This window comes from Heptranchias perlo, chromosome 2 (assembly GCF_035084215.1).
Source record: "Heptranchias perlo isolate sHepPer1 chromosome 2, sHepPer1.hap1, whole genome shotgun sequence".
Taxonomy (NCBI): Eukaryota; Metazoa; Chordata; class Chondrichthyes; order Hexanchiformes; family Hexanchidae; genus Heptranchias; species Heptranchias perlo.
Genome location: NC_090326.1, coordinates 133,839,196 through 133,865,296, shown reverse-complemented (window position 1 = coordinate 133,865,296; position 26,101 = coordinate 133,839,196). Strand labels below are relative to the sequence as shown.

General features: G+C 42.9%; 1 protein-coding gene across 3 annotated transcripts in view; it reads left to right on the top strand.

Moving 5' to 3' along the window:
• The window catches only part of odad2 (outer dynein arm docking complex subunit 2), a 347,977-nt gene that overhangs the window by 165,189 nt on the left and 156,687 nt on the right, over positions 1–26,101 (top strand). For all 3 annotated transcript variants that reach the window (XM_068007170.1, XM_068007171.1, XM_068007169.1), the window contains exons 12-15: positions 927–1,136; positions 8,108–8,344; positions 15,082–15,192; positions 17,089–17,243. In XM_068007170.1, the coding sequence (XP_067863271.1) occupies positions 927–1,136; positions 8,108–8,344; positions 15,082–15,192; positions 17,089–17,243 (713 nt within the window). The remainder of the gene's footprint in view (positions 1–926; positions 1,137–8,107; positions 8,345–15,081; positions 15,193–17,088; positions 17,244–26,101) is intronic.

Below are 26,101 nucleotides of genomic sequence, written 5' to 3'. Positions count from 1 at the left end.
TTTTCTCTGTGTTTTCGCCTGTCAGTCCTCAGGTCATTCCAAAGTGCTTCACTTTTTGGAGAGTAGTCACCGTTGTTTTGTAGGGAAATGTAGTGGCTACTTTACGCACAGAAATGTCCCACAAACAGCATTGAGATAAATGACCAGTTAATCTGTTTTAGTAGAGCTGATTGAGGGATATATGTTGTCCAGCACATTGGGGAACTCCCCTGCTCTTCTTCAAATAATGCCATCGGATCTTTTATATCCACCTGAACAGGCAGATAGGACCTCAGTTTAATATTTCATCTGAAAGATAACACCTCTGACAATGCAACACTGCCCTAAAATATCAGCCTAAGTCATGTGTTCATGTTCTGGAATGGGGTTTAAATACAGGACCTTCTGACTCAGAGTCTATTATGACCAGTCAATTTCTCCGATAGTCAACCTAAATGATTGGAGGTAGAACAACTATTTTGAATTGCACTTTTCTGAAAAGCTTATCTGAAAAGGCACCAGTCCAGGACAGGATGGGATTTGATTAGTTTTGTGGGGGTGGGGGGACCACAATGTAATAAGGCATTATAGCAAAGTAAACTGCTTACAATCGGCAGTTGGTGGACCTGAGCCATTTTGAGGTCTCACTGGAGAGTTGAGAGTGCTACCACTGAGCCAAGGTGGTACTTACACTGTATTGTGTGAAATCTAATCTTTAACATTTGCCCTAATTCAAAACCGTGATATGACATTGGAAAAGAGACTGATGTAAGTGGTGGCATGAGGAAAAATGTCTTAAAGGCAGTGCTTCCTCTGTACAGTATATGAAAGATGCTTCTTTTCAAAGAATGAAGATGACATGACAAATTAGGCAATCTAACTTTATGTTAAAGATATTTTTCCTTCAGTTCATGAAAATTAAAGCTAACATTTGTATACATTTATAGATTGGCTCTTTAAAAATCCTGAAAGAAATTAGTAAAAATCCACAAATTCAGCGTTGCTTGGCAGATCTTGGTGGTTTACAGATCATGGTGAAAATCTTGGACTCCTCCAATAAAGATCTCAAATGTTTGGCTGCTGAAACTATTGCCAATATAGCCAGGTTCAGAAGAGCGAGACAGACTGTCAGACTTCATGGTGGAATTCAGCGCCTGGTAAGTAATCGTTTTACAATAAATTTATACAATTTAGTCAGGTTAGTAGAATGAATATCTGTATGCTTTGTTTGTTTTAACAATGTTTGTAATCATTTTCATTGACAAGCGTTTCTGGAGCAAAAAATGATCAAAAATAGCTGACAAGGTAGTCGGTTAAAATATTTTGTTTAACAGCAGAAACTTACATTAGATGCATTTTTAATGTAGAAAATGTCACAAGGTACTTTATAGAGAGGGAAAGGAAAAAACTATAGATGAAAGGGACAAAGAAAATGACAATGAGCTTTGGTGTGAGAGTTAGGAGAGGTGACTCAAAGCTCGGTCAAAAAGATAGGCTTTGGGAAGACTTTTAAAGGTGAAGAAAGAAGACAGAGAAACAGTTTGTTTAAAGAGGGAGTTTGAGACCACCAATAGTGAACCAAAAGGAGGGAGTTGCACAAAACGCTAGACTCGGAGGACTGAAAGGTGCAGGAGATGACACAAGGCTGGAGGAGGTTACAGAGATAGGGTGGAGTGAGACCATGGAAGAGTTGAAGATGGGGAACAGAGAGCCAATGTAGGTTGGCAAGCTTGGGAATTATAGGTGATAAATGATAAATATATGTTATAATATTTTGACATAGATATATCTTCCATCTAGCATGTGGCCTTCACATTTTAAAAATGTCATGTTTTGTCACACATACAAAATATGTCAAGCTTGTACCTGCTTGTCTCAATGTCATATTTATAAAATAGCAACAAATTGCAACTGAACTTTTTTTTTAAAAAGGTATAACAAATGAGAAAGAAACCAGTTCCTTCTGACCTTCATAAACTGCTTTTTCTCCAAGGAGAGGAGTTGGGGATTTACATAGGTGCCAACGTAGAGAAACATCCTGTTAATTGATCTCAGGATGTGCCTGTTGTAAAATTCCCTACTAAGAGTAATTGAGCAGTGGATTTAAAGAGACAGGCCAGATTAAACACTGCTCTAGCTCAGCAGGCATTCCAGACAACCAGGATCCAGCCCCCAGCCTACCCAAGAACAGGAGATCAGCTGGTTAAGTTCAATATTTTTGTGTATGTCAAATATCACAGGGATGAGCTAGTTAGACTAAAAGAACATAAGATTATTTCATAAGCAGGAGAGAAGCCACTTGGTGCAACTAATTTCTTAATTTGGTAGATCTCAACTCCAACTATCTGCGTTCTCACCATATCTCTCAATCATTCTTTAATCGCCCCTTAAACTTATATGGTCAGCTTCAATGGCCTAGCCTGGTAGCTTATACTACAACTCATTTCAACCCTTTGTATTAAAAGAGTATTCTGCCTTACTAGCCTTTTTACTCCTAACTTAATTTTAACTTTTATCCCCTGGTATTTACATAGAAAAACATAGAAGTTACAACACGTAAACAGACCATTCAGCCCAACTAGTCCATGTCAGCATTTAGCCTCCATGTGCCCAAATAGTCCTAATTACATTTTACCTGAACTGTATCCCTTCATGCCCCTTTCCTTCATCCACCTATACAATCTAATCGTGAATGTTGGCATAGTTTCTGCCTCTGCCTCTACTTGTAAAAGCTTCTACAAGTATGGAAGGGCTCATGTGGTTGGGGGTAATATATTAGCATGGATAGAGGATTGATTAATGGATAGAAAACACAGAGTAGTGATAAACGGTCATTTTCAGGTTGGCAGGCTGTATCTAGTGTGGTGCTGCAAGGATCAGTGCTGGGGCCTCCGCTATTTACAATCTATATTAGTAACTTAGATGGAGGGACCCGAGCGCAATGTATCCAAGTTTGCTGACGATACAAAGGTAGGTGGGAAAGTGAGCTCTGAGGAGGACAAAGAGAGTCTGCAAAGGGATAAACAGGTTAAGTGAGTGGGCAAGAAGTTGGCAGACAGAGTATAATGAGGTGAAATGTGAGGTTATTCACTTTGGTAGGAAGAATAGAAAAGCAGAATATTTTTTAAATGGTGAGGCACTATTAAATGTTGGTGTTCAGAGAGATCTGGGTGTCCTCGTACAAGAAACACAGAAAGTTAGCATGCAAATACAACAAGCAGTTAGGAAGGCAAATGGCATGTTGGCCTTTATTACAAGGGGGTTGGTGTACAAGAGTAAGGAAGTCTTGCTGCAATTGTACAGGGCTTTAGTGAGATCTGGAGTACTGTGTACAGTCTTGGTCTCCTTATCTAAGAAAGGATATTCTTGCCTTGGAGGTGGTGCAACGAAGATTCATTAGATTGATTCCTGGGAATGAGAGGGTTGCCCTATGAGGAGAGATTAAGTAGAATGGGCTTATACTCTCTGGAGTTTAGAAGAATGAGAGGTGATCTCATTGAAACATGTAAGATTCTGAGGGGGCTTGATAGGGTAGATATTGAGAGGTTGTTTCCCCTGGCTGGTGAGTCTAGAACTAGGGGGTATAGTCTCAGGATAATGGGTCGGCCATTTAAGACTGAGATGAGGAGGAATTTCTTCACTCAGAAGGTTGTGAATCTTTGAAATTCTCTACCCCAGAGGGCTGTGGATGCTGAGTCATTGAGTATATTCAAGACTGAGATAGGTAGATTTTTGGACTCGAGGGGAATCAAGGGGTTATGGGGATCAGGTGGGCCAAAGATCAGCCATGATCTTATTGAATGGTGGAGTAGGCTCGAGGGGCTGTATGGCCTACTCCTGCTCCTATTTCTTATGTTCTTATGTTCTCAACCACCTTGGTAATGAATTCCACGGCCTCCCAACTCCCTGTGTAAAGAAGTTTCCCTTTCAGTACTCTGAGTCTTATTAAAGTTTTATATAGGCTCATAATTATCTCTTGGCTTCGTGATGAAACCTAGAATTCCATTAACTTTTTTTTAGGGCCTTACCAACCTGAAGTGCTGCCTAGAATGTCCTGTGAACCTGTACTTTTGAATCCCACAGCCTACTTCCATTCAGAGTATGATTATTGCTGTTATTTCACCAAAATGCATTACCGCACATTCACCGATTACCTCACATTCACTGTCATTAAATTCTATGTGCCACTTTTAAGCCCATTCCATCATCTTATCAATATTCTTTGCAGCTGCCTTTAAATTTCGATGAGGTTTGTCAAATATGATCGTCCCTTTGAAATCCGTGCTGGTTACTTCTCGTTATCTAGATACACGATAATTTCATTCTTAGAGACTCCAAAATTTTCCTTACCACAGATATTAAATTTAACTGTCTTGTAATTACCTGAATTAGCTTTTTAAAAATCGGTACATTCTTCAGTCCTCTGGCACACATCTACACTCAATAGAACCCTGAAATTTCTCGATCAAAAGCAAAATACTGCTGGAAATCTGAAATAAAAACAGAAAATGCAGGAGAAGCTCAGAAAGTCATGCAGTATCTTTTTTTTTATTCGTTCATGGCATGTGGGCATCGCTGGCAAGGCCAGCATTTATTGCCCATTCCCTAATTGCCCTTAAGAAGGTGGTGGTGAGCCGCCTTCTTGAACTGCTGCAGTCCGTGTGGTGAAGGTTCTCCCACAGTGTTGTTAGGAAAGGAGTTCCAGGATTTTGACCCAGCGACGATGAAGGAATGGCGATATATTTCCAAGTCGGGATGGCGTGTGACTTGGAAGGGAACGTGCAGGTGGCATTGTTCCCATGTGTCTGCTGCTCTTGTCCTTCTAGGTGGTAGAGGTCGTGGGTTTGGGAGGCGCTGTCGAAGAAGCCTTGGCGAGTTGCTGCAGTGCATCCTGTGGATGGTACACTCTGCAGCCACTGTGCGCCAGTGGTGAAGGGAGTGAATGCTTAGGGTGGTAGATGGGGTGCCAATCAAGCGGGCTGCTTTGTCCTGGATGGTGTCGAGCTTCTTGAGTGTTGTTGGAGCTGCATTCATCCAGGCAAGTGGAGAGTATTCCATCACACTCCTGACTTGTGCCTTGTAGATGGTGGAAAGGCTTTGGGAGTCAGGAGGTGAGTCACTCGCCACAGAATACCCAGCCTCTGACCTGCTCTTGTAGCCACAGTACTTATATGGCTGGTCCAGTTAAGTTTCTGGTCAATGGTCGACCCCCAAGATTTTGATGGTAATGCCGTTAAATGTCCAGGGGAGGTGGTTAGACTCTCTCTTGTTGGAGATGGTCATTGCCTGGCACTTGACTGACGCGAATGTTACTTGCCACTTATGAGCCCAAGCCTGGATGTTGTCCAGGTCTTGCTGCATGTGGGCTCGGACTGCTTCATTATTTGAGGGGTTGCGAATAGAACTGAACACTGTGCAATCATCAGCGAGCTTCCCCATTTCTGACCTTATGATGGAGGGAAGGTCATTGATGAAGCAGCTGAAGATGGCTGGGCCTACGACAGTGCCCTGAGGAACTCCTGCAGCAATGTCCTGGGGCTGAGATGATTGGCCTCCAACAACCACTACCATCTTCCTTTGTGCTAGGTATGACTCCAGCCACTGGAGAGTTTTCCCCCTGATTCCTATTGATTTCAATTTTACTAGGGCTCCTTGGTGCCACACTCAGTCAAATGCTGCCTTGATGTCAAGGGCTGTCACTCTCACTTCACCTCTGGAATTCAGCTCTTTTGTCCATGTTTGAACCAAGGCTGTATTGAGGTCTGGAACCCAAACTGAGCATCGGTGAGCAGGTAATTGGTGAGTAAGTGCTGCTTGATAGCACTGTCGATGGCACCTTCCATCACTTTGCTGGTGATTGAGAGTAGCCTGATGGGGCGGTAATTGACCGGATTGGATTTGTCCTGCTTTTTGTGGACAGGACATACCTGGGCAATTTTCCACATTGTCGGGTAGATGCCAGTGTTGTAGCTGTACTGGAACAGCTTGGCTAGAGGCGCAACTAGTTCTGGAGCACAAGTCTTCAGCACTACGGCCAGGACGTTGTCGGGGCCCATAGCCTTTGCTGTATCCAGTGCACTCAGCCATTTCTTGATATCACGTTGAGTGAATCGAATTGGCTGAAGGCTAGTTTCTGTGATGGTGGGGATATCGGGAGGAGGCCGAGATGGATCATCCACTCGGCACTTCTGGCTGAAGATGGTTGCAAATGCTTCAGCCTTGTCTTTTTCACTCACGTGCTGGACTCCGCCATCATTGCAGATGGGGATGTTTACAGAGCCTCCTCCTCCTGTTCGTTGTTTAATTGTCCACCACCATTCACGACTGGATGTGGCAGGACTGCAGAGCTTTGATCTGATCCGTTGGTTGTGGAATCGCTTAGCTCTGTCTATGGCATGTTGCTCCTGCTGTTTAGCATGCATGTAGTCCTGAGTTGTAGCTTCACCTCATTTTTAGGTACGCCTGGTGCTGCTCCTGGCATGCTTTTCTACACTCCTCATTGAACCAGGGTTGATCCCCTGGCTTGTTGGTAATGGTAGAGTGAGGAATATGCCGAGCCATGAGGATACAGACGCAAGGTCTTCGACCTGAAATGTTAACTCCGTTTCTTTCTCCACAGCTGCTGCCTGACTTGCTGAGCTTCTCCAGCATTTTCTGTTTTTATTCCTGAAATTTCTAGGTCTTTGTTAATGTTCTCCCTCAGAATCCTAGGATGTATCCAGTCAGGTCCTGGCACTTTCTCTTCCCTTACCCTCGCTAACTTATCTAAAATTTTCCTTTCTCCTCAACTACTTCAGAATTCACTTCCTATCCAATATCTTTCTCTTTAGTAAAGACGGATGTGAAGTATTTATTAAACACTTGCAACATTTTTTGATCATTGTCTACAAATCCTTTCCTCTTTGGGATCCCACCTGGCTTTTAACAATTTTCTTTTTACTGATTTACTTGTAAAATACTTTACAGTTCTTTACTTGATATTTTTTGAAATTTTTTCCTCATTCTCTCTCTTAGCTTTCCTTATGATGCTCTTAGCCTCTTCTTATTTTCTCATATTCTGTTAGTTTCTCATCATCATTATTATTATAGTCCTAATAATTAAACCAATTGTAATTGGTTTCTAACCTCATTATTTATCCATGGCACCCTAAAACTACTAGTAGTTTCCTTTCTTATTCTATACCATTGCAAACTCCTTAAAAACACCCCACCATTACTCTACAGTCCTGTGTGCCAATTTCAACTTCCACCCCACCCACCTCACCTTGCTCCTAATCTTTCTAAAATCTGTCGAATCCCATCTGGTGGTCTAATTTTTTCCCCTTCTAGTTGGATCTTAAAATTTATATTGTGATCACTACTCCCAAAGTGCCCAATCACATTTAGTTCATCAACCTGATCTATTTCATTATCCACAACCATATCTAGCAATGCTGGAATCCTGTACACATTTTAGGAATTCCATTCCCTTTTCACCATTTACTTCCTCTCTGTCTCAATCGATAAGTGAATAATTAAAATCTCCCAGAATGATAATTTTGTTATTCATCTCTCTAAACTGACTGCAGATTCCCTCCTCCATTTCCTTCCCATAATTTTACGGCCTGTTATATACCCGTACTAATGTTAGAAGTCCTTTTTTATCATTGCACTCCAACCATAATTACTGTGTCTGTACTCCTTTCTAGTCTACATCAACCCTCTTTACAGCATGTATTCCCTCTTTTACCAATATTGCCACTCCACCTACTTTCTTATCTTTTCTATCCCTCCTAAATATTTTATATCTCAATATGTTAATTTTCCATTCTAATCCAGTTTGCAGCCAGATTTCTGTTTTTTCTGTTAAATCTGCATCTTCCTGTAAAATAATTGCTTCCAGTTCCCCCAGTTTATTTCATCCACACTATGCATTGCAATATATGTATTTTAACCTTTTTTTCTCCTTTTTTAACACTACTCCTTTTCCCATGATTTTTTTGTCTCTTAAAACCCCTACCTTTACTTCAGTCTTTGAACTTTTGTCATGGTGAACAGTTGCTTGGATAAACTTTCAAAGCTGAGTTAATGCCAATGTATTTAAAACATTTTTTAAAATTCTGTTTTCTTTTTTATATTCTTCTTTCAGGTTGGTCTTTTGGACTGCGTGCCAATGCTTTCAGCTAATCTAAGTGCAGAACAAGAAAAAGATATTGAAGTGGCACGTTGTGGTGCTCTTGCACTCTGGAGCTGCAGCAAAAGTAAAAAAAATAAAGATGCTATTCGTAAAGCTGGTGGCATTCCTCTGCTGGCTTGCCTGCTGAAGTCTCCTCATGAAAACATGCTTATTCCAGTTGTCGGCACACTGCAAGAATGTGCTTCAGAGGTAACAAAAGTCAATGACAAAGTGATATTACACAATTTCTTCGAGAACATGTGTGTAATTGCCCTTTTTCATTTCATATTACTTGTATTTTGTCATAGGTCCAAATTAAGTAATAAAGTTACCTCTTTACAGAAAATTGGATCTAAAAGATAAGCAATGTTGTGTTGTTTATTTAGCAGGAGAAACACTGATGCTTGATAACTTAGTTTTTACTTCTGATAGGTATTGTATCTATGAGCAAAGGATTGCCGGAGAGATTTGTTTACACTGGAGGTGGCCACCTGCACCCACCATTATCCGCGGAGCCATGTTTTCAAATCCAGAATTGTCAGAGGCAGTGTATTTTTGCAGGCAAAAGTTCATGAGGCAATGATGGAGTTGCGCTATTTCCTGCAAGCTGACCTGCAGACAATATGAACCACATGAATTGTACAGCCAGTGGCAGTCAAAGTCACAACTACCCTCAACTCTATGTCCCTGTGTGTTTCTAGGCTGTCACAGAATCTATTGGTAACATCAGCAATGCATAGATGCACTAGACAGGTCACTAATGCTTTATTCATGAGGCAAACAAGTTTATCATTTTCCCAGGGAAAATCAAGGTAGAGCAACAGGGCACTGCAATTCCTGTGAAATGCAAGATTCTGCAAAGTCCAGGATGTTGTTGTGGCATACATGTGACCATCTAGGTACCTAAATACAATGCCATGATGTTGATAAACTGCAAAGGTTTCCGCTTCATCAGTAACCATAAGAATGTTGTTGCTGCAATAGTTTTGTAACTAGAAGGAGTAGTACACCAGGAAACATTCACCTAAGCAATGGCACTGCCAATCTCACAAACAGATCTGCCTAATTTTCATTACTCAGTGACCCAAAACATTATACCCAACTGTGCAGTACCACATGAGTACAATAGGGCAACCATCCATTCTTCCACTTCTTAAAGTAGCAGCTCTGCTGCTGCATCGTGCCGCTCCTTGAAGGCATTGGTCTCAGCTGAAGGCAAAGTACAACTTGTGCCCTTTAGATAGGAGCTGCAGAGCTGGATATCCCACCCCTAAATAAGTCAGGTCCCTATGATTAGCAGATTCCCTGGTGGGAGCTTACCTTGAATGATTAAGGAAACTGGAAATTAACGTTGGAACAGCGTGTACAATTTGAGTGATGCAAAGCCTACCGATCACTAGGCATTATGAAGAAAGTTAACAGTGGCAGTTCTGTGCCATTATGTAGCCTTTCATGAGTGGCAGTAGGTACTCCTTGTGAAACAGGGAGCCAACAGTGACTCCATCACTGAAGGCTCTTTTTACCAATGCAGGTCCATCACGATTAGTCACAAATAAAGTGAGTTGGGAATATAGAAAGCCCAAAGTTCTGCAGTTAGTTATGCAGCCATCACCAGTGCTGTTCCTTCAATTTGGGGAGCACTTAATAGTAGGGTACATCCACAAACTGCACAGAGAATTTCACTATACATAACGTGACAACAAAACAATTGCATACCAATAGCATCAAACTACATAACATAAAAAAGTAATTCAGTGTCACTATAGCTTGCAGTCTGTCACTTTTTTATACTTTTTATCATTTTTGTTTGTATTATCTTGACAATTTTCTCTATTAATTTTCTGTTCTGACCTCGTGTTTGATAAGACATGGTTCTACTGGTCCTGAGCACCCTACATGTCCAGTTTTCATGTGTGAGGTTTGTTGGTGAGAATTGGCAGACTTTGACTGCATGTGCATCACATCTGAGTGTGATCCTGTCCTAATATGCACAGAAGCATAGATGCATTTAAGGGGAAGCTAGATAAGTACATGAGGGAGAAAGGAATAGAAGGATATGTTGATAGGGTGAGATGAAGTAAGGTGGAAGAAGGCTTGTGTGGAGCATGAACACTGGCGTAGACGTACTGGGATGAATGGCCTGTTTCTGTGCTGTAAAAAGCACACTTCTAGTAGGGGTCAGTAGACAGAAATCTTAGTTGGTATTCCTCTCCCTAGCCTAGTGGTGCTAAGGTCACTTGTTGCGCCCCTGCTGTCAATTCGACTGAGATCAGCTAACTCAGTACAGACATCGAACCTACTTGGTCATGTGGATGAGTTAATCAGTGACCAATTGAACTATTGGGGAGCGTCAGTCTGGCATTGTATTATTATACAGAAAATGATGCACCAGTTATCAAAAAGCCAAACATAAGAGCCCAAAATTTCCATGGGGGTTCCACCTGACACCTGCTTTAACTACAGCAGAAGTACAGTGAAACCTACCAGAAAACGATAGGGAGCAGTATCCACCATTTCCACGATTTTGCAGTCATCCCCGTAAGGGACTGAGCCTCCAATAGGACCAATGACATTGGGGGTGGCCTAAGGGCAGAGTCATGGGTGGGGACTCCCTAGCCCATGAATTACAGCTTCCCTGGCCCAGTCAGAACTCGATGTAGGTCTGGAGGCCAGTACACAGAGAGAGAGAGATGAAGCAGACTGACCACCAGATGGGTGAAAGAGGGACCCACCGGGGGTGAGGAGGTAGAGGTCCATGCAGTACACTGTAAAAGAAAATGGGGCTGGCAAATAAGTTCAAAAGAAAATAATAGTGTCTCATTGCAACATATTACTGGATTAAGTGGGCAGTAAGACCCTCAAACTCTTGTTTCCCTGCATGCGTTAGCTGATCTGTTGCTGGTTTTAAGTAACAAGGTGTGTGTAACAAGGTGTGTGGTGATCCAGATCTTCAGTTACCTTTTTAATGAAGCAGTATATGGCAAGCAGCTAACTCCTGAGATGCCCCATGGCCCTTGTAAGGTTCATGTGGTGTAAAAGTAAGTGCAATGACTACCTTCAATGCACTGTTGGTGATTGACTGTCCTTGCAGGCCTTCGTGAACCAGCCACCTCGATCACAACATCCCTGGTGAGCCTCTGATGAGATACTGCTTCTCTATCTTGTCTAAGTCACTGATTCTACTGTGGTAAACTCGTTGCCTGGCGTTGTACCTGTTGCCACTCATGAGCCTCCCATGCTCTCTGTGTTGGTGGACCTGCCTCTGCTTCTCCACAATATGCCTGTCAATGGCCACTACCCCCAAGCTTGTGTTATTCTAAGTCTGGTGTCATCCACAAATTTTGATATATTACTTTGACTCTCAAGTCCAAATCATTTATGTAAATGGTGAACAACACTGGTTCCCTGTGGAACACCACTTCCTACCTTCTGCCAGTCTGAGTAACTACCTTTAACCTCTACTCTTTGTTTTCTGTTTTGTAGTCAGTTTGCTATTCATTTTGTTCCTTGTTCCCTGACTCCACATGCTCTGACCTTAGTCATGAGTCTACTATGCGGTACCTTATCGAAGGCTTTTGAAAGTCCATGTATATTACATCCATTACATTACCCTTGTCTGCTCTTTCTTAAACTTCTTCAAAGAATTCAATAAGGTTGGTCAAGTATGACTTTCCCTTTTGAAATCCGTGCTGACTATTCTTCATTATATTTTTGGTTTCTAGATGTTTTTCTATTGCATCTTTGAGTAAATAATGCTGTTTTCTCCCTTCTAACTAGTTTTTGATACAATTTTATGCTCTTCCCCCTAACTCCATACCCTTTAATCTTTTGCAATTGTCTCTCACATGGTACCTTTTCAAAGGTTTTTTGGAAGTCCATGTACATCATATTCATTGCATTTCTCCCATCCACCATATCTGTTACCTCTTCAAAGAACTCTTTCTGGTTTGTCAAGCATAATCTTCCTTTCTGAAATCTGTGTTGTCTGCGTTCAATTATTTTATCTTCATCTAGATTTTTAATAATTTCACCTTTAATTAAAAATTCCAAAATATACCCTACGACAGATGTTAAACTAATTGGCCTATTATTACCTAGTTAGTTCTGTCTCCCTTATTGAAAATGGGTATTACATTGACCCTTTTCAATTCTCTAGCACCCATCCACTCAATAGAAACCTAAAATATGACTTCAAGGGCTTCTGCTATTTCTATTTCTTTCCCCTATTTCCCTCAGGTCAGTCAAGCCCCAGCACTTTGTTCTCCTTTAGCTTAACTAACTTCTCTAATGTTTCCTTTTATTTATCTTACTATCTTTCAGCTCACTTTTAACCAATTCAGGATATACCTCCTCCTCAATATCCTCTTTTTTAAATGCTGAAGTGTTTATCAGAATATTTTTTTCATATTCTCACTTATTCTCTCATTTTTGTCATAATTATAGGCCGCCTTCTTCAATTTTATTTTCTGACCTTAGGTGTCAGCCTTGGTTTAGAGGTAGCATTCTTATTTCTAAATCTGAACATTGTGTGTTTAAGCTCCACTTCAAGCATTTAAGTCCTCTCTACAGCATGCATTTACCAATATTGCTCCTTTCTTACTTATTATGTCCCTCCTAAAAATATTATAACCCAATATGTTTATTTTCCACTACTGTCCAGTTTGCAACCAAGTTTGTTATTAAATCTATATCTTCCTGTGATATAATTGCTTCTAATTCCCCCAGTTTATTTCCTACACTCTGAATATTGCAATACATGCACATCCTCTTTTTTTTCTCCAAATTAACACCTCATTCCTTTATCTTTTCTCCTGCTTATAACTGGTTGTTTTAATTTACATCTACTCCCTTTATTCCTTCTGCATAGTATCCTTTTTGTTAAATTCTTTTTTATTTGTATGTTTACCTGTTCTATTTCTACCTTCTTGGTCTTCCTGATTGCTTTTATATTCCCTGACCCACTTCCTTCCTAGTTTAAATGACTCCACTTCCCCATTGAACTGTTTTGCCAGTTCATAAGAACAAAAGAAATAGGAGCAGAAGTAGGCCATAGGACCCCTCGAGCCTGCTTCGCCATTCAATAAGATCATGGGTGATCTTCTACCTCAACTCCACTTTCCCGCCCATTCCCCATATCCTTGATTCCCTTAGTGTCCAAAAATCTGTTTAGCTCAGCCTTGAATATTCTCAATGACTCAGCATCCACAGCCCTCTGAGGTAGAGAATTCCAAATATTCACGACCCTGAGTGAAGAAATTTCTCCTCATCTGAGACTATGTCCCCTAGTTCTAGACTCTCCAGCCAGAGGAAACATCCTCTCAGCATCTACCCTGTCAAGCCCTCTTAGAATCTTACATGGTTCAATAATATCACCTCGCATTCTTCTAAAGTCCAGAGAGTACAGGGCCATTCTACTCAATTTTTCCTCATAGAACAATCCTCTTATCCCAGGAATCAATCTAATGAACCTTTGTTGCACAGCCTCTAAGGCAAGTATATCCCTTCCTTAGATAAGGAGACCAAAATTGCACACAATACTCTAGTTGTGGTATCACCAAAGCCCTGTAGAATTGCAGCAAGACTTCCTTATTCTTGTACTCCAACCCCCTTGCAATAAAGGCCAACATACCATTTGCCTTCCTAATTGCTTGCTGTACCTGCATGTTAACTTTGTGTTTCTTGTACAAGGACACCCAAATCCCTCTGAATACCAACATTTCATAGTTTCTCACCATTTAAATAATATTCTGTTTTTTTTCTATTTTTCCTTCCAAAGTGTATAACCTCACATTTCCCCACATTATATGCTGTCTGCCACCTTCTTGCCGACTCACTTAACCAGCCTATATCCCTTTGCAGACTGTGTCCCCCTCACAGCTTACAGCTTACTTTCCCACCTAGCTTTGTACTGTCAGCAAACTTGGATACATTACACTCAGTCCCTTCATCTAAGTCATTAATATAGATTGTAAATAGCTGAGGCCCAAGCACCAATCCATGCAGCCTCCCATTAGTTACAACCTGCCAACCCGAAAATGACCCATTTATTCCTACTGTCTGTTTTCTGTCCATTAACCAATCCTCAATCTATGCTACTATATTACCCCAATCCCATGGGCCCGAATGCCTTTTGAAAATCCAAACATACTACATCCACTGATTCCCCCTTATCTACCCTGCTAGTTACACCCTCAAAAAACTCTAATAGATTTGTCAAACACTATTTCCCTTTCATAAAACCGTGTTGACTCTGCCTAATCATATTATGATTTTCTAAGTGCCCAGTTACTATATCCTTAATAATAGATTCTAGCAGTTCATTAGCTCTTGTCCTGTTCAGGTGTAGCCCATCTATCTGGTGGAGCTCCCATGTTTCCCAGAACTGGTGCCAATGCCCCATTAAATAGAAACCCTATTCCAGACACAACCCCTTTTCTAATCTTTCTATTCTTCCGTATTGTAGTACATAGCTTGGGAAGTAATCCAGAGATTACCACCCTTTTATTGTCACATTTTGACATTGAATTTCATTGGCTATTTTTCAGCTCACCTTTCCAATCTATGTGGATCCCTCTGCATCTGATCTTGATTGTTTGCAATCCCCACATCATGGTGTCATTGGCATATTTCAACAATTTTGTCTCCCTAATTCTAAATCATTGATGTGTCAGTTCCTAATTAATGAGCTTTAACAAGTTGACTTGGTCTTTTTTTCAATTTTTCACTAGCTTTTGTAATGCCTAAGGGATAAGATAGTTCAGAGAAAGAATGATTTAATCCCTTGCCACTTTCTCTAGACATTCCACATGCCTTATGCACGTCTACTTTTCATAAAACTTCACAAACAAAAAATACCAGCTTCTTAAATTCCATGTATAAAGGTAACATTTAATATTCTATTGAATTCATAAAATACATAATGTTTCTTTTCTTCATTGATTTTTCAGCCAAGTTATAGGTTGGCCATTCGAACAGAAAATATGGTTACGGATCTGGTAAGAAATCTTAACAGTGAAAGTCAGGAGCTTCAGATGCATTGTGCCCGTGCCATTTTCAAGGTACATATACAAGGCTATCTTTTAGCTTTCTGACTCTTAGAATATATTTTCCCAATAATATTTCTAAGCTGTTTACATGAAGCTAACTTTGCAAAGTGCCGAGAAGGTGCTTTTATTCTTACTAGTTTGGGTCAGGTTGTTTTGCATGTCGATAATATAAACAATGAAAAATTATGATAGTTTGTAATAATTGTAGGTCATTTTTATAGAAAAGATATTCATGAGTGAAGTCGAGAAAAGCAGAGCCCCAAATTTACATGGGTTGAGATCCCAGTAGTTACACCAGCATCATGCCTGCTGTGCAATCCAGCGCTGACTACTCTGGAATATGTGGGGTCAGTGGGAGAGCATCTCATTTGCATGGGGCAAGTAGGCACATCTGGGGCACCCACCAGCCTCATTCTGCTGGAAATTCCGGCATCTGCTATCATCCAGGGGGGTCCCAGGTTCTCCAACCCCCCCACCCCCAGCCGAGTAACAATGTTTGTAAGGAACCGTTTAATAAAACCTTTTCTTCAAAAGGCCAGGCTGCTTCCCTGGTCTGGACTCTCGGGGGCGGGGGGGGGAGCGCAGAGGTGGGGGTGTGTATCGACCTCCTTCTGGAGGCCTATACCCTTCATCTCACTTGGTGTCACAGCTTCCAAATATATGCTGGCTTCCATTTGGGTCAAGAAAGCAAGAACTCCAGTGTAGGCACTTCTCCCCTGATTCCCCTGATTCCCCCCCTCCCCCCCCCCCCCCTCCATCCATTGGTGTTGCTTTGTTCATGTGTGGCCATGTTTGCAGCAGGTAGAGGCTTCGCCCCCAAACAAGTCGACTGCAAGCTGCCGTGTAAGGGCAGAACCCTGCACTGCAAGCGCGAGGCCTGTATTATCAGGTAACAGAAGCCCATGAAGGACTGCTGGCTTCCCATTGTATACCAGACACTTCCATCGGGGGGGTGGGGTGGTTGGGGGGAGGGGCAACTGGCACGGGATGAGAGGGACATGAGGGCATCAGTCCTGGGGGGGGGGGGTCGTGGTCGTGGTGGGGGGAGGCAGCGGCTAAATGCAGGGATGCTTCTTTTTAAAATTTAAAGAGGCCTCCCCATCAGGCACTCCAACCACATTTGGGGTAGGTGCCTAACTTAAGGAAGCTTGTGCATTATTTTCCAGCTCTTTTTGCACTCATGGCTCACATTCGGACAAGCAGAACTCCTTGGGTGCCTTGAAGACCTTAGGCCTCCATGCTTGATTTTCCAGGGAATGGACACACCTACGTGCTTCATCACGTCGGGCAGCCACCATCATATTATTGGCCCGACTATGTTCCTACTTGTGGCCCTTTTTAAAAAATGTTTTATGCTTGTAAAGCCAGTGATTGATTAGGATCAGCACCTTTTGAAAATATCATTGGGGGACAGAGGTGGAAGGAAGTGGGATACAGATAACTACTGTTAAGCTTATAATGTGAGTATTTTGTGAGCATGAAATTATTTCCAGTTTGAGCCTTGTAAATAAAAGTTTTCATATTTGGGATTTGAAGTTCCACTGTGTAGTATTTTTAGAATAAGCAAATTAATGGCTTCATTAAAATAGCACACAGAGGAATTTGATACAAACATGCTAATCAGTGTACTAAAAGTAAAGTACAGAGTAGCTTCAATACCCAAAAGTTTTTTCTGATCTTGTCCACATTTTTATAGGCTATAATCTCGACTTTTCAGTTGCCCTTGCATCTGACCCATTTTCTTTTTCATGAATGTAGTATTCCAATCTTTAGCGAGGTAAAAGTTAATATTAGGCAAGTTTTAAAAAGATAATTTTCATAAGCAGTCAGGGAGGCATTGAATGAGTTTTAGGTACAATTCTGTTTGATTTTATATTCTACATACAATTTTGTGCTTTCCATTCTTAGTGCGCAGAGGATGAGGAAACACGTAATCTTGTGAGAACTCATAATGGACTGGCACCACTGGTCAAGCTTTTCAGCAAGTCTGACAATAAGGAGTTGTTAGCAGCAGCCACGGGAGCTGTGTGGAAATGTGCCATCAGCAGGGAGAACGTAGACAGGTATTGATTAATTATGACTGAGAAGCTCAGATTCCAGAATTACTTCGTTTCTATCAAATAAATAAGTTTACTTTTGATCTGTCTTTTGCAACGCTTTACAGGTTACTTAGCTCAATTAACATTGAAAGTCATGTAGTGAGGAGAGAAATTGTATTAACCTTTGCATTAATAAGGTATTCAATGTGATTTTTTTCAGCTATAGAATATAAACACAAACTTTCTTTTATATTAACACTGTATGAATGACATGCTGGGTAAAATATTACATTTTCTAATGGTGAATGAGAATGTATTAAAAAAAAATGTGGAATTTTCCCTGTTAGATTGGAGCATTCTTCAGATACAGGCATTCTCTAAAAAGGCAATTTTAACCCTGTCCTCCGGCAGAAACGGGATGGGTGGGTGGTTAAAATCGCTGCAGAGTACTTACCGCTCCATTCCCACCGCGTTGTTGTCGGCCCTCATTTTAACCATGCAATTTTTTTAGTTGGCTGAGGTGTCCACCAGAGTCAAACATGGGCCTCTTGAATACATGCAAGTTGGGGTCCTATGATGCAATTAAGACCTCAACACCATTTTATAAGGAAATCACTGAAGTCCTATCCAGCACCCAACCTGCCAGTAAAACCTAGGGCAATTGGTCTCTTGAAGCCACTGCAGCAGTATTTAAAGGGGCACTCATCTACAGGTAATTGGATCAAAGGATCTGTGTCCCTTTGTGATGTTTGGATTGCCAGGACAGTTTTCAGCTTCCAGATCACTTCCATCTGACATTTTTGCTTTACTTACCCTCAGTAAGATTTATGTGCTTATCATGGGTGCTATCATTACCAGTTTCATTTGGATGAAGGAACAGTTGAAGGAAGAGGAGCAGCAGCAGCAACCAGCATCAGCAGTAGTTGCGACTATGAGAAGGCAGCAGGTGAGAAGGCTGCTCGTAGGAGGCCATGCCCAGCACACAGGGTGTACAGGCCAAGTGTCATTTTCTTGGATTTATCTGAAGAGCTGTGCATCAGGAGGCTGCATTTCTCCAAGCAAGCTGTTGCAGATCTCTGCAGCCTCCTGCAACAGGAACAGGAGGCCATGCTTTGGCAGTGGCTCTCAAAGACACCCGAACGCTTAACTCTTTGCCACTGGCTCAGTACAGTCTGCTACAGGGGATATTGCCCACATCTCCCAGTCTGCAGTACACAACTGCATTAAGCAGCTCACCAACGCCTTGTTCACCAGGGCTGAGCATCACATTCCCCATTGATCTCAAGTCAATATGACAGAGCTTGGAGATTGTGGTGATCACTCCTACCAATGCTGTTATGGACAGATGCATCTGGGACAGGTAAATTGGTGAAGATGAGGTTAAGTAGGTTATTCCCTCATGTTGGTTCTCCCACCACCTACTGCAAGCCCAGTCTGTCAGTTATGTCCTTCAGGACCCAGCCACTCACTTAGTCCGTCTATTTTCCTTTGCAACTTCCGGCTCCCATCTAACAACTTACTGCTCCATCTACACAACTTACTGTACCTCCTAACTTAGTGTCATCTGCAAAGTTGTACATACAATTCTCTATTCCTTCATCCAGTCATTAATATATATGGTGAAAAGCTGAGGCCCCAGTACAAATCCCTGGGGAACACCATTTGTCACATGCTCACTGATGCTCAGTTTGGGTTCCACCAGGACCACTCAGCTCCAGACCTTATTACAGCCTTGGTCCAAACATGGACAAAAGAGCTGAATTCCAGAGGTGAGGTGAGAGTGACTGCCCTTGACATCAAGGCAGCATTTGACCGAGTGTGGCACCAAGGAGCCCTAGTAAAATTGAAGTCAATGGGAATCAGGGGGAAAACTCTCCAGTGGCTGGAGTCGTACCTAGCACAAAGGAAGATGGTAGTGGTTGTTGGATGCCAATCATCTCAGCCCCAGGACATTGCTGCAGGAGTTCCTCAGGGCGGTGTCGTAGGCCCAACCATCTTCAGCTGCTTCATCAATGACCTTCCCTCCATCATAAAGTCAGAAATGGGGATGTTCGCTGACGATTGCACAGTGTTCAGTTCCATTCGCAACCGTCAGATAATGAAGCAGTCCGTGCCTGCATGCAGCAAGACCTGGACAACATCCAGGCTTGGGCTGATAAGTGGCAAGTAACATTCGTGCCAGATAAGTGCCAGGCAATGACCATCTCCAACAAGAGAGAGTCTAACCACCTCCCTTTGACATTCAACGGCATTACCATCGCCGAATCCCCCACCATCAACATCCTGGGGGTCACCATTGACCAGAAACTTAACTGGACCAGCCATATAAATACTGTGGCTACAACAGCAGGTCAAAGGCTGGGTATTCTGCAGCGAGTGATTCACCTCCTGACTCCCCAAAGCCTTTCCACCATCTACAAGGAACAAGTCAGGAGTGTGATGGAATACTCTCCACTTGTGTGGATGAGTGCAGCTCCAACAACAATCAAGAAGCTCAACACCATCCAGGAGAAAGCAGCCCGCTTGATTGGCACCCCATCCACCACCCTAAGCATTCACTCCCTTCACCGGTGCACTGTGGCTGCAGTGTGTACCATCCACAGGATGCACTGCAGCAACTCGCCAAGGCTTCTTCGACAGCATCTCCAAAACCCGCGATCTCTACCACCTAGAAGGACAAGGGCAGCAGGCACATGGGAACAACACCACCTGCACGTTCCCCTCCAGGTCACACACCATCCTGACTTGGAAATATACTGCTGTTCCTTCATCGTCACTGGGTCAAAATCCTGGAACTCCCTACCTAACAGCACTGTGGGAGAACCTTCACCACAAGGACTGCAGCGGTTCAAGAAGGTGGCTCACCACCACCTTCTCAAGGGCAATAATGGATGGGCAATAAATGCTGGCCTTGCCAGCGACGCCCACATTCCATGAACGAATAAAAAAAATCCTGCTTCCCTAGGTTTTCCTTGATCTCTTCCTTATAGCTCCAAATTCTCAGTTCAAGTACATCCATATTTTTATTATTTGCCTTTAATATACCAAATTCAGTATATCTTTGCCGTACCATTATAATCTACATTGGGACCCATTCAGTAGAGTGCAATTCAGTTGCTCTGGTATTACTATATCAGAGCAAAAGTACTCTGGTTTTTGTATTGAGGCTCTAATATCACCAAGTACCTTTGGGGCTGGGAGGCACTGCATAATGTGTTAAAGTCTACGTACCTGATTTGTTAAAGAAATTTGTGTTTAATACAGTGAGGCTGTTAGGTTATATTGTGCAATAATCAGTTCTGGTAGTCTGCAAAATATTAAACGTAACATCTATCTTTTTGCATGTTATGGTTCAATCACATAACCCTTATGACATTATTTGTACCTGGTTTGATTGCACCCAGTTTGTTCACACTGCCTCTGCAATATTGAAATCCCTTATGATTATCACATTGGACCTTTGGGCATCTGTTACTTATCAGTATGAACTGCAAGGGGGTGGGACAGGAGAATTGTGTCAGTGTGACCCAGGAGGGTGAAGAGTGCAAATTTGAATTGGCTGGAAAGGGGAAAGAGTGCCAATGTGAACTGGATAGGTGAAGAAGAGTGCCATTGTAAACTGAGGAAGAAGGAAAATACTACCACTGTGAATGAACTAGGGGGGAGAGAGAGAGAGCAGTGTGGCAGCACAGACAGGGGGAGGGGATAAAAAGAACAGGGAGGTGAGGAGTACAAACAATCAGGTTTGGCAACAATATGTATCCATGACAGGCTACAATTTCTCTACAAGAAATGTGAGAACAATCCTGCATGATGGAATGTTGATAGCTTATGAAAAGCCTAGGCCCCACTGCACTTTCAGTGCAACTACCTGTTTTGGCCTATATTCAGGACTGTTTTCCAATGTCAGCTTTTTTGAAGCTGTTGGTCAGTTATTGCTAGTTTTCCAGCATGAACTGGGGGGAGGGGCAGGGGAAGGATAAAGAGTGCTGGAATGTGTGCTCCCTGTCAATGTAGTTTGACAGCTATGACATACATATGTTAGTACAGCATCTGTCTGGCATCTCCTGAGGGAAGCCATCTGCAGAACTGAAAGGAATTCTAGACCAGAATGGCCTAGCAGCCAAGAGGCTAGAAACCACACACTACCACCTTTATGCAGCCTGTGGTGCAATAGGCATAGATACCCAACCATTGCATTTGTAGTATGACTAATATTAAATTCAGAATAGTCTCACTTCTTCCTACACTAAGTCTGCACCGATACTTCTTTGTATTGGAAATTACAACTTTTAGCATAAGCAGGGATGGAGCAGTGACTCTCTAGGCCCCTATATAAATTCCTATGTCCACATTTATAATGGAAACTGCCTGCATAAACTTGTCATGCTGTGATTATGCCCTCCCAGCAGCAGATTTTTACCATTTCTCCAACTTTTGCCAAGGCACTCCTATAATTAATTAATTATTTTCTAATGCAATATGAGATCAAGTGCACAATAGTTAAAAGCTTACAGATCATTATTTAACTGGATATGAAGCTATGGTTATGGAAGATGAAAGATAATAATCAACCTTTAAGTAATTATATTTTCACATCAATTTAATAATTTACAGATGATGCAAAAGGGTTGTGTTTAATACTTTGATATGTAACAGGGATAGTTACAAGAGGCCGTTTTAGAACTGCTGTTTGGTAAGCATTTACTTGTTAACGTATACAGACTTTAAGGAATTTCAATCTATTACTAATCAGTCTCTTGTGGTGTTGCACATGAGGAGTCAAGACCAAGTGTAGTCTTCAGTGACATTAGACAGCACGGGATAACTGGAGCAGGACGCGCAGATGTAATTCAGTCTCCATTTAAAGCCATACATTCTGTCCTTATTTTTATATATTACTTTGAGTCGATATTATTGTTTATAGTTAAATGGGAACCAGAGGAGTAGAGTTGCTTGAAGCATAGGAGTATCTCTGCAGTACAGACTGAGGAGCTGGGAGACAAAACTAAGACACTATAGTGCTAACCCTGATGGGAGGGTGTAATCACAGCGTGACAAGTTTACGTAGGCAGATTCCATTATAAATGTGGACATAAGAGTTTATATAGGGACATAGGGAGTCACCTGCTCCAACCCTGCTTATGCTGTGGTCTTGAGCAATTTTTTTGTTTAAAAGCTTATAATACTACTTCGTTCACAGCCACTTAGAACTTTTTATATTTAGAATCTTTTATGCTTATATATTTTATAGTCAGCTTGATTATAACTGCTAAAAAATATGTTTTAAAAAGGTTATGGTACCAAATCATCAACAGTTATTAATGTTTTCCTATTCAGTAATAACAACAACTTACATTTATATAGTAAAATGTCCCAAGGCACTTCAGACGAGCATTATCAAACAAAATTTGACACTGAGCAACAGAAGGAGATATGAGGACAGGTGATAAAAAGCTTGGTCAAAGAGATAGGTTTTAAGGCGCATCTTAAAAGGAGGGGAGAGGGGTAGAGAGGCGGAGAGGTTTATGGAGGGAATTCCAGAGCTTAGAGCCTAGGCAGCTGAAGGCACAGCGTCAATGGTGGAGTGATTAAAATTGGGGATACACAAGAGGCCAGAAAATTGGAGGAGCGTAGAGATCACAGAGGATTATAGGGCTGGAGAAGGTTAGATACAGGGAGGATCGAGGCCATGGAGGGATTTGAAAACAAGGATAAGAATTTTAAGATTGAGGCATTGCCGGACCGGCAGCCAATGTCGGTCAGTGAGCACAGGGGTGATGGGTGAACAGGACTTGGTGCGAGTTAGGATATGGGCAGCAGAGATTTGGATAAGCTCAAGTTTACAGAAGGTGCAAGGTGGGAGGCCGGCCAGGAGATCATTGGAATAGTCAAGTCTCGAGGTATCAAAGGCATGGATGAGGGTTTGAGCAGCAGATGAGCTGAAGCAGGGGCAGAGACAGGCGATGTTATCGTCCAAGTGGGCAGTCTTGGTGATGGAGCGAATATGGGTTCTGAAGCTCGTTTCAGGATCAAATAGGACACCACAGTTGCAAATGGTCTGGTTCAGCCTCAGTGGCCAGGGAGAGGGATGGAGTTGGTAGTCAGGGATCGGAGTTTGTGACGGAGACCGAAGACAATGGCTCCAGTCTTCCCAATATTTTGTTGGAGGAAATTTCTGCTGATCCAGTACTGGATGTCGGACAAGCAGCATGACAAATGAGAGACAGTGGAGGGGTCGAGAGAGGTGGTGGTGAGGTAGAGCTGGGTGTTGTAAGCGTACATGTGGAACCTGACTTCTGTCTTCGGATGATGTTGCCAAGGGCAGCGTGTAGATGAGATTTAGGAGGGGACCAAGGATTGATCTTGAGGGATTCCAGAGGTGACGTGCGGGAGCAGGAAGAGAAGCCATTGCAGATGATTCTCTGGCTACGACAAGATAGATAGGAATGGAACCAGGAGACGGCAGTCCCACCCAGCAGGACAATGGAAAAGAGGCGTTAAAGGAGGGTGGTGTGGTCAACCATGTCAAAGGCTACAGACAGATTGAGAAGGATGAGGAGGGATCGTGTGTTCATGGTCATAGTCACATAGGATGTCATTTGTGACTTTGATAAGGGGCATTTCAGTGCTTTGAGAGGCGGAAACCTGATTGGAGAGGTTCAAACGTGGAGTTGCTGCAAGGGTGGGCATGGATTTGGGAGGCGACAACACGTTCAAGGAATAGAGAGGAAAGGGAGGTTGAAGAGGAAAGGGAGGTTGGAAATGAGGCTGTAGTTTGCAAGGACAGGGGTTAAGGGTGTGCTTTTTGGGGGGGGCTGGGTGAAGACGGGTACGGTAGCATAGTGGTTATGTTACTGGGCTAATAATCCAGAGGCCTGGACGAAAATCCAGAGTCATGAGTTCAAATCCTGCCACGGCAGCTGGTGAATTTAAATTCAATTAATTAATTAATTTCAATTAAATAAAAATCTGGAATTAAAATACTAGTATCAGTAATGATGGCCATGAAACTACCGGATTGTCGTAAAAACCCATCTGGTTCACTAATGTCCTTTAGGGAAGGAAGCCTGCCGTCCTTACCCGGTCTGGCCTATATGTGACTCCAGACCCACAGCAATGTGGTTGATTCTTAATTGCCCTCTGAAATGGCCCAGCAAGCCACTCAGTTGTAAAATCTCGCTACGAAAAGTCATAATAAGAATAAAACCGGACGGACCACCCGGCATCAGACCACTAGGCACCGGACACAACAACGGCAAAACACCAAGCCCAGTCGACCCTGCAAGGTCCTCCTTACTAACATCTGGGGACTTGTGCCAAAATTGGGAGAGCTGTCCCACAGACTAGTCAAGCAACAGCCTGACATAGCCATACTTACAGAATCATACCTTTCAGCCAACGTCCCAGACTCTTCCATCACCATCCCTGGGTATGTCCTGTCCCACCGGCAGGACAGACCCACCAGAGGTGGCGGTACAGTGATATACAGTCATGAGGGAGTGGCCCTGGGAGTCCTCAACATTGACTCTGGACCCCATGAAATCTCATGGCATCAGGTCAAACATGGGCAAGGAAACCTCCTGCTGATTACCACCTACCGTCCTCCCTCAGCTGATGAATCAGTCCTCCTCCATGTTGAGCACCACTTGGAGGAAGCACTGAGGGTAGCAAGGGCACAGAATGTACTCTGGGTGGGGGACTTCAATGTCCATCACCAAGAGTGGCTCGGTAGCACCACTACTGACCGAGCTGGCTGAGTCCTGAAGGACATAGCTGCTAGATTGGGCCTGCGGCAGTTGGTGAGCGAACCAACACGAGGGAAAAACTTACTTGACCTCGTCCTCACCAATCTACCTGTCGCAGATGCATCTGTCCATGACAGTATTGGTAGGAGTGACCACCGCACAGTCCTCGTGGAGATGAAGTCCCGTCTTCGCACTGAGGACACCATCCAACGTGTTGTGTGGCACGACCACCGTGCTAAATGGGATAGATTCAGAATGGATCTAGCAGCTCAAAACTGGGCATCCATGAGGCGCTGTGGGCCATCAGCAGCAGCAGAATTGTATTCCAGCACAATCTGTAACCTCATGGCCCGGCATATTCCTCACTCTACCATTACCAACAAGCCAGGGGATCAACCCTGGTTCAATGAGGAGTGTAGAAGAGCAGGCCAGGAGCAGCACCAGGCGTACCTAAAAATGAGGTACCAACCTGGTGAAGCTACAACTCAGGACTACATGCATGCTAAACAGCGGAAGCAACATGCTACAGACAGAGCTAAGCGATTCCACAACCAACGGATCAGATCAAAGCTCTGCAGTCCTGCCACATCCAGTCGTGAATGGTGGTGGACAATTAAACAACTAACGGGAGGAGGAGGCTCTGCAAACATCCCCATTCTCAATGATGGCGGAGTCCAGCACGTGAGTGCAAAAGACAAGGCTGAAGCGTTTGCAACCATCTTCAGCCAGAAGTGCCGAGTGGATGATCCATCTCAGCCTTCTCCCGATATCCCCACCATCGCGGAAGCCAGTCTTCGGCCAATTCGATTCACTCCACGTGAAATCAAGAAACGGCTCAGTGCACTGGATACAGCAAAGGCTATGGGCCCCGACAACATCCCAGCTGTGGTGCTGAAGACTTGTGCTCCAGAACTAGCTGCGCCTCTAGCCAAGCTGTTCCAGTACAGCTACAACACTGGCATCTACCCAACAATGTGGAAAATTGCCCAGGTATGTCCTGTCCACAAAAAGCAGGACAAATCCAATCCGGCCAATTACCGCCCCATCAGTCTACTCTCAATCATCAGCAAAGTGATGGAAGGTGTCGTCGACAGTGCTATCAAGCGGCACTTACTCACCAATAACCTGCTCACC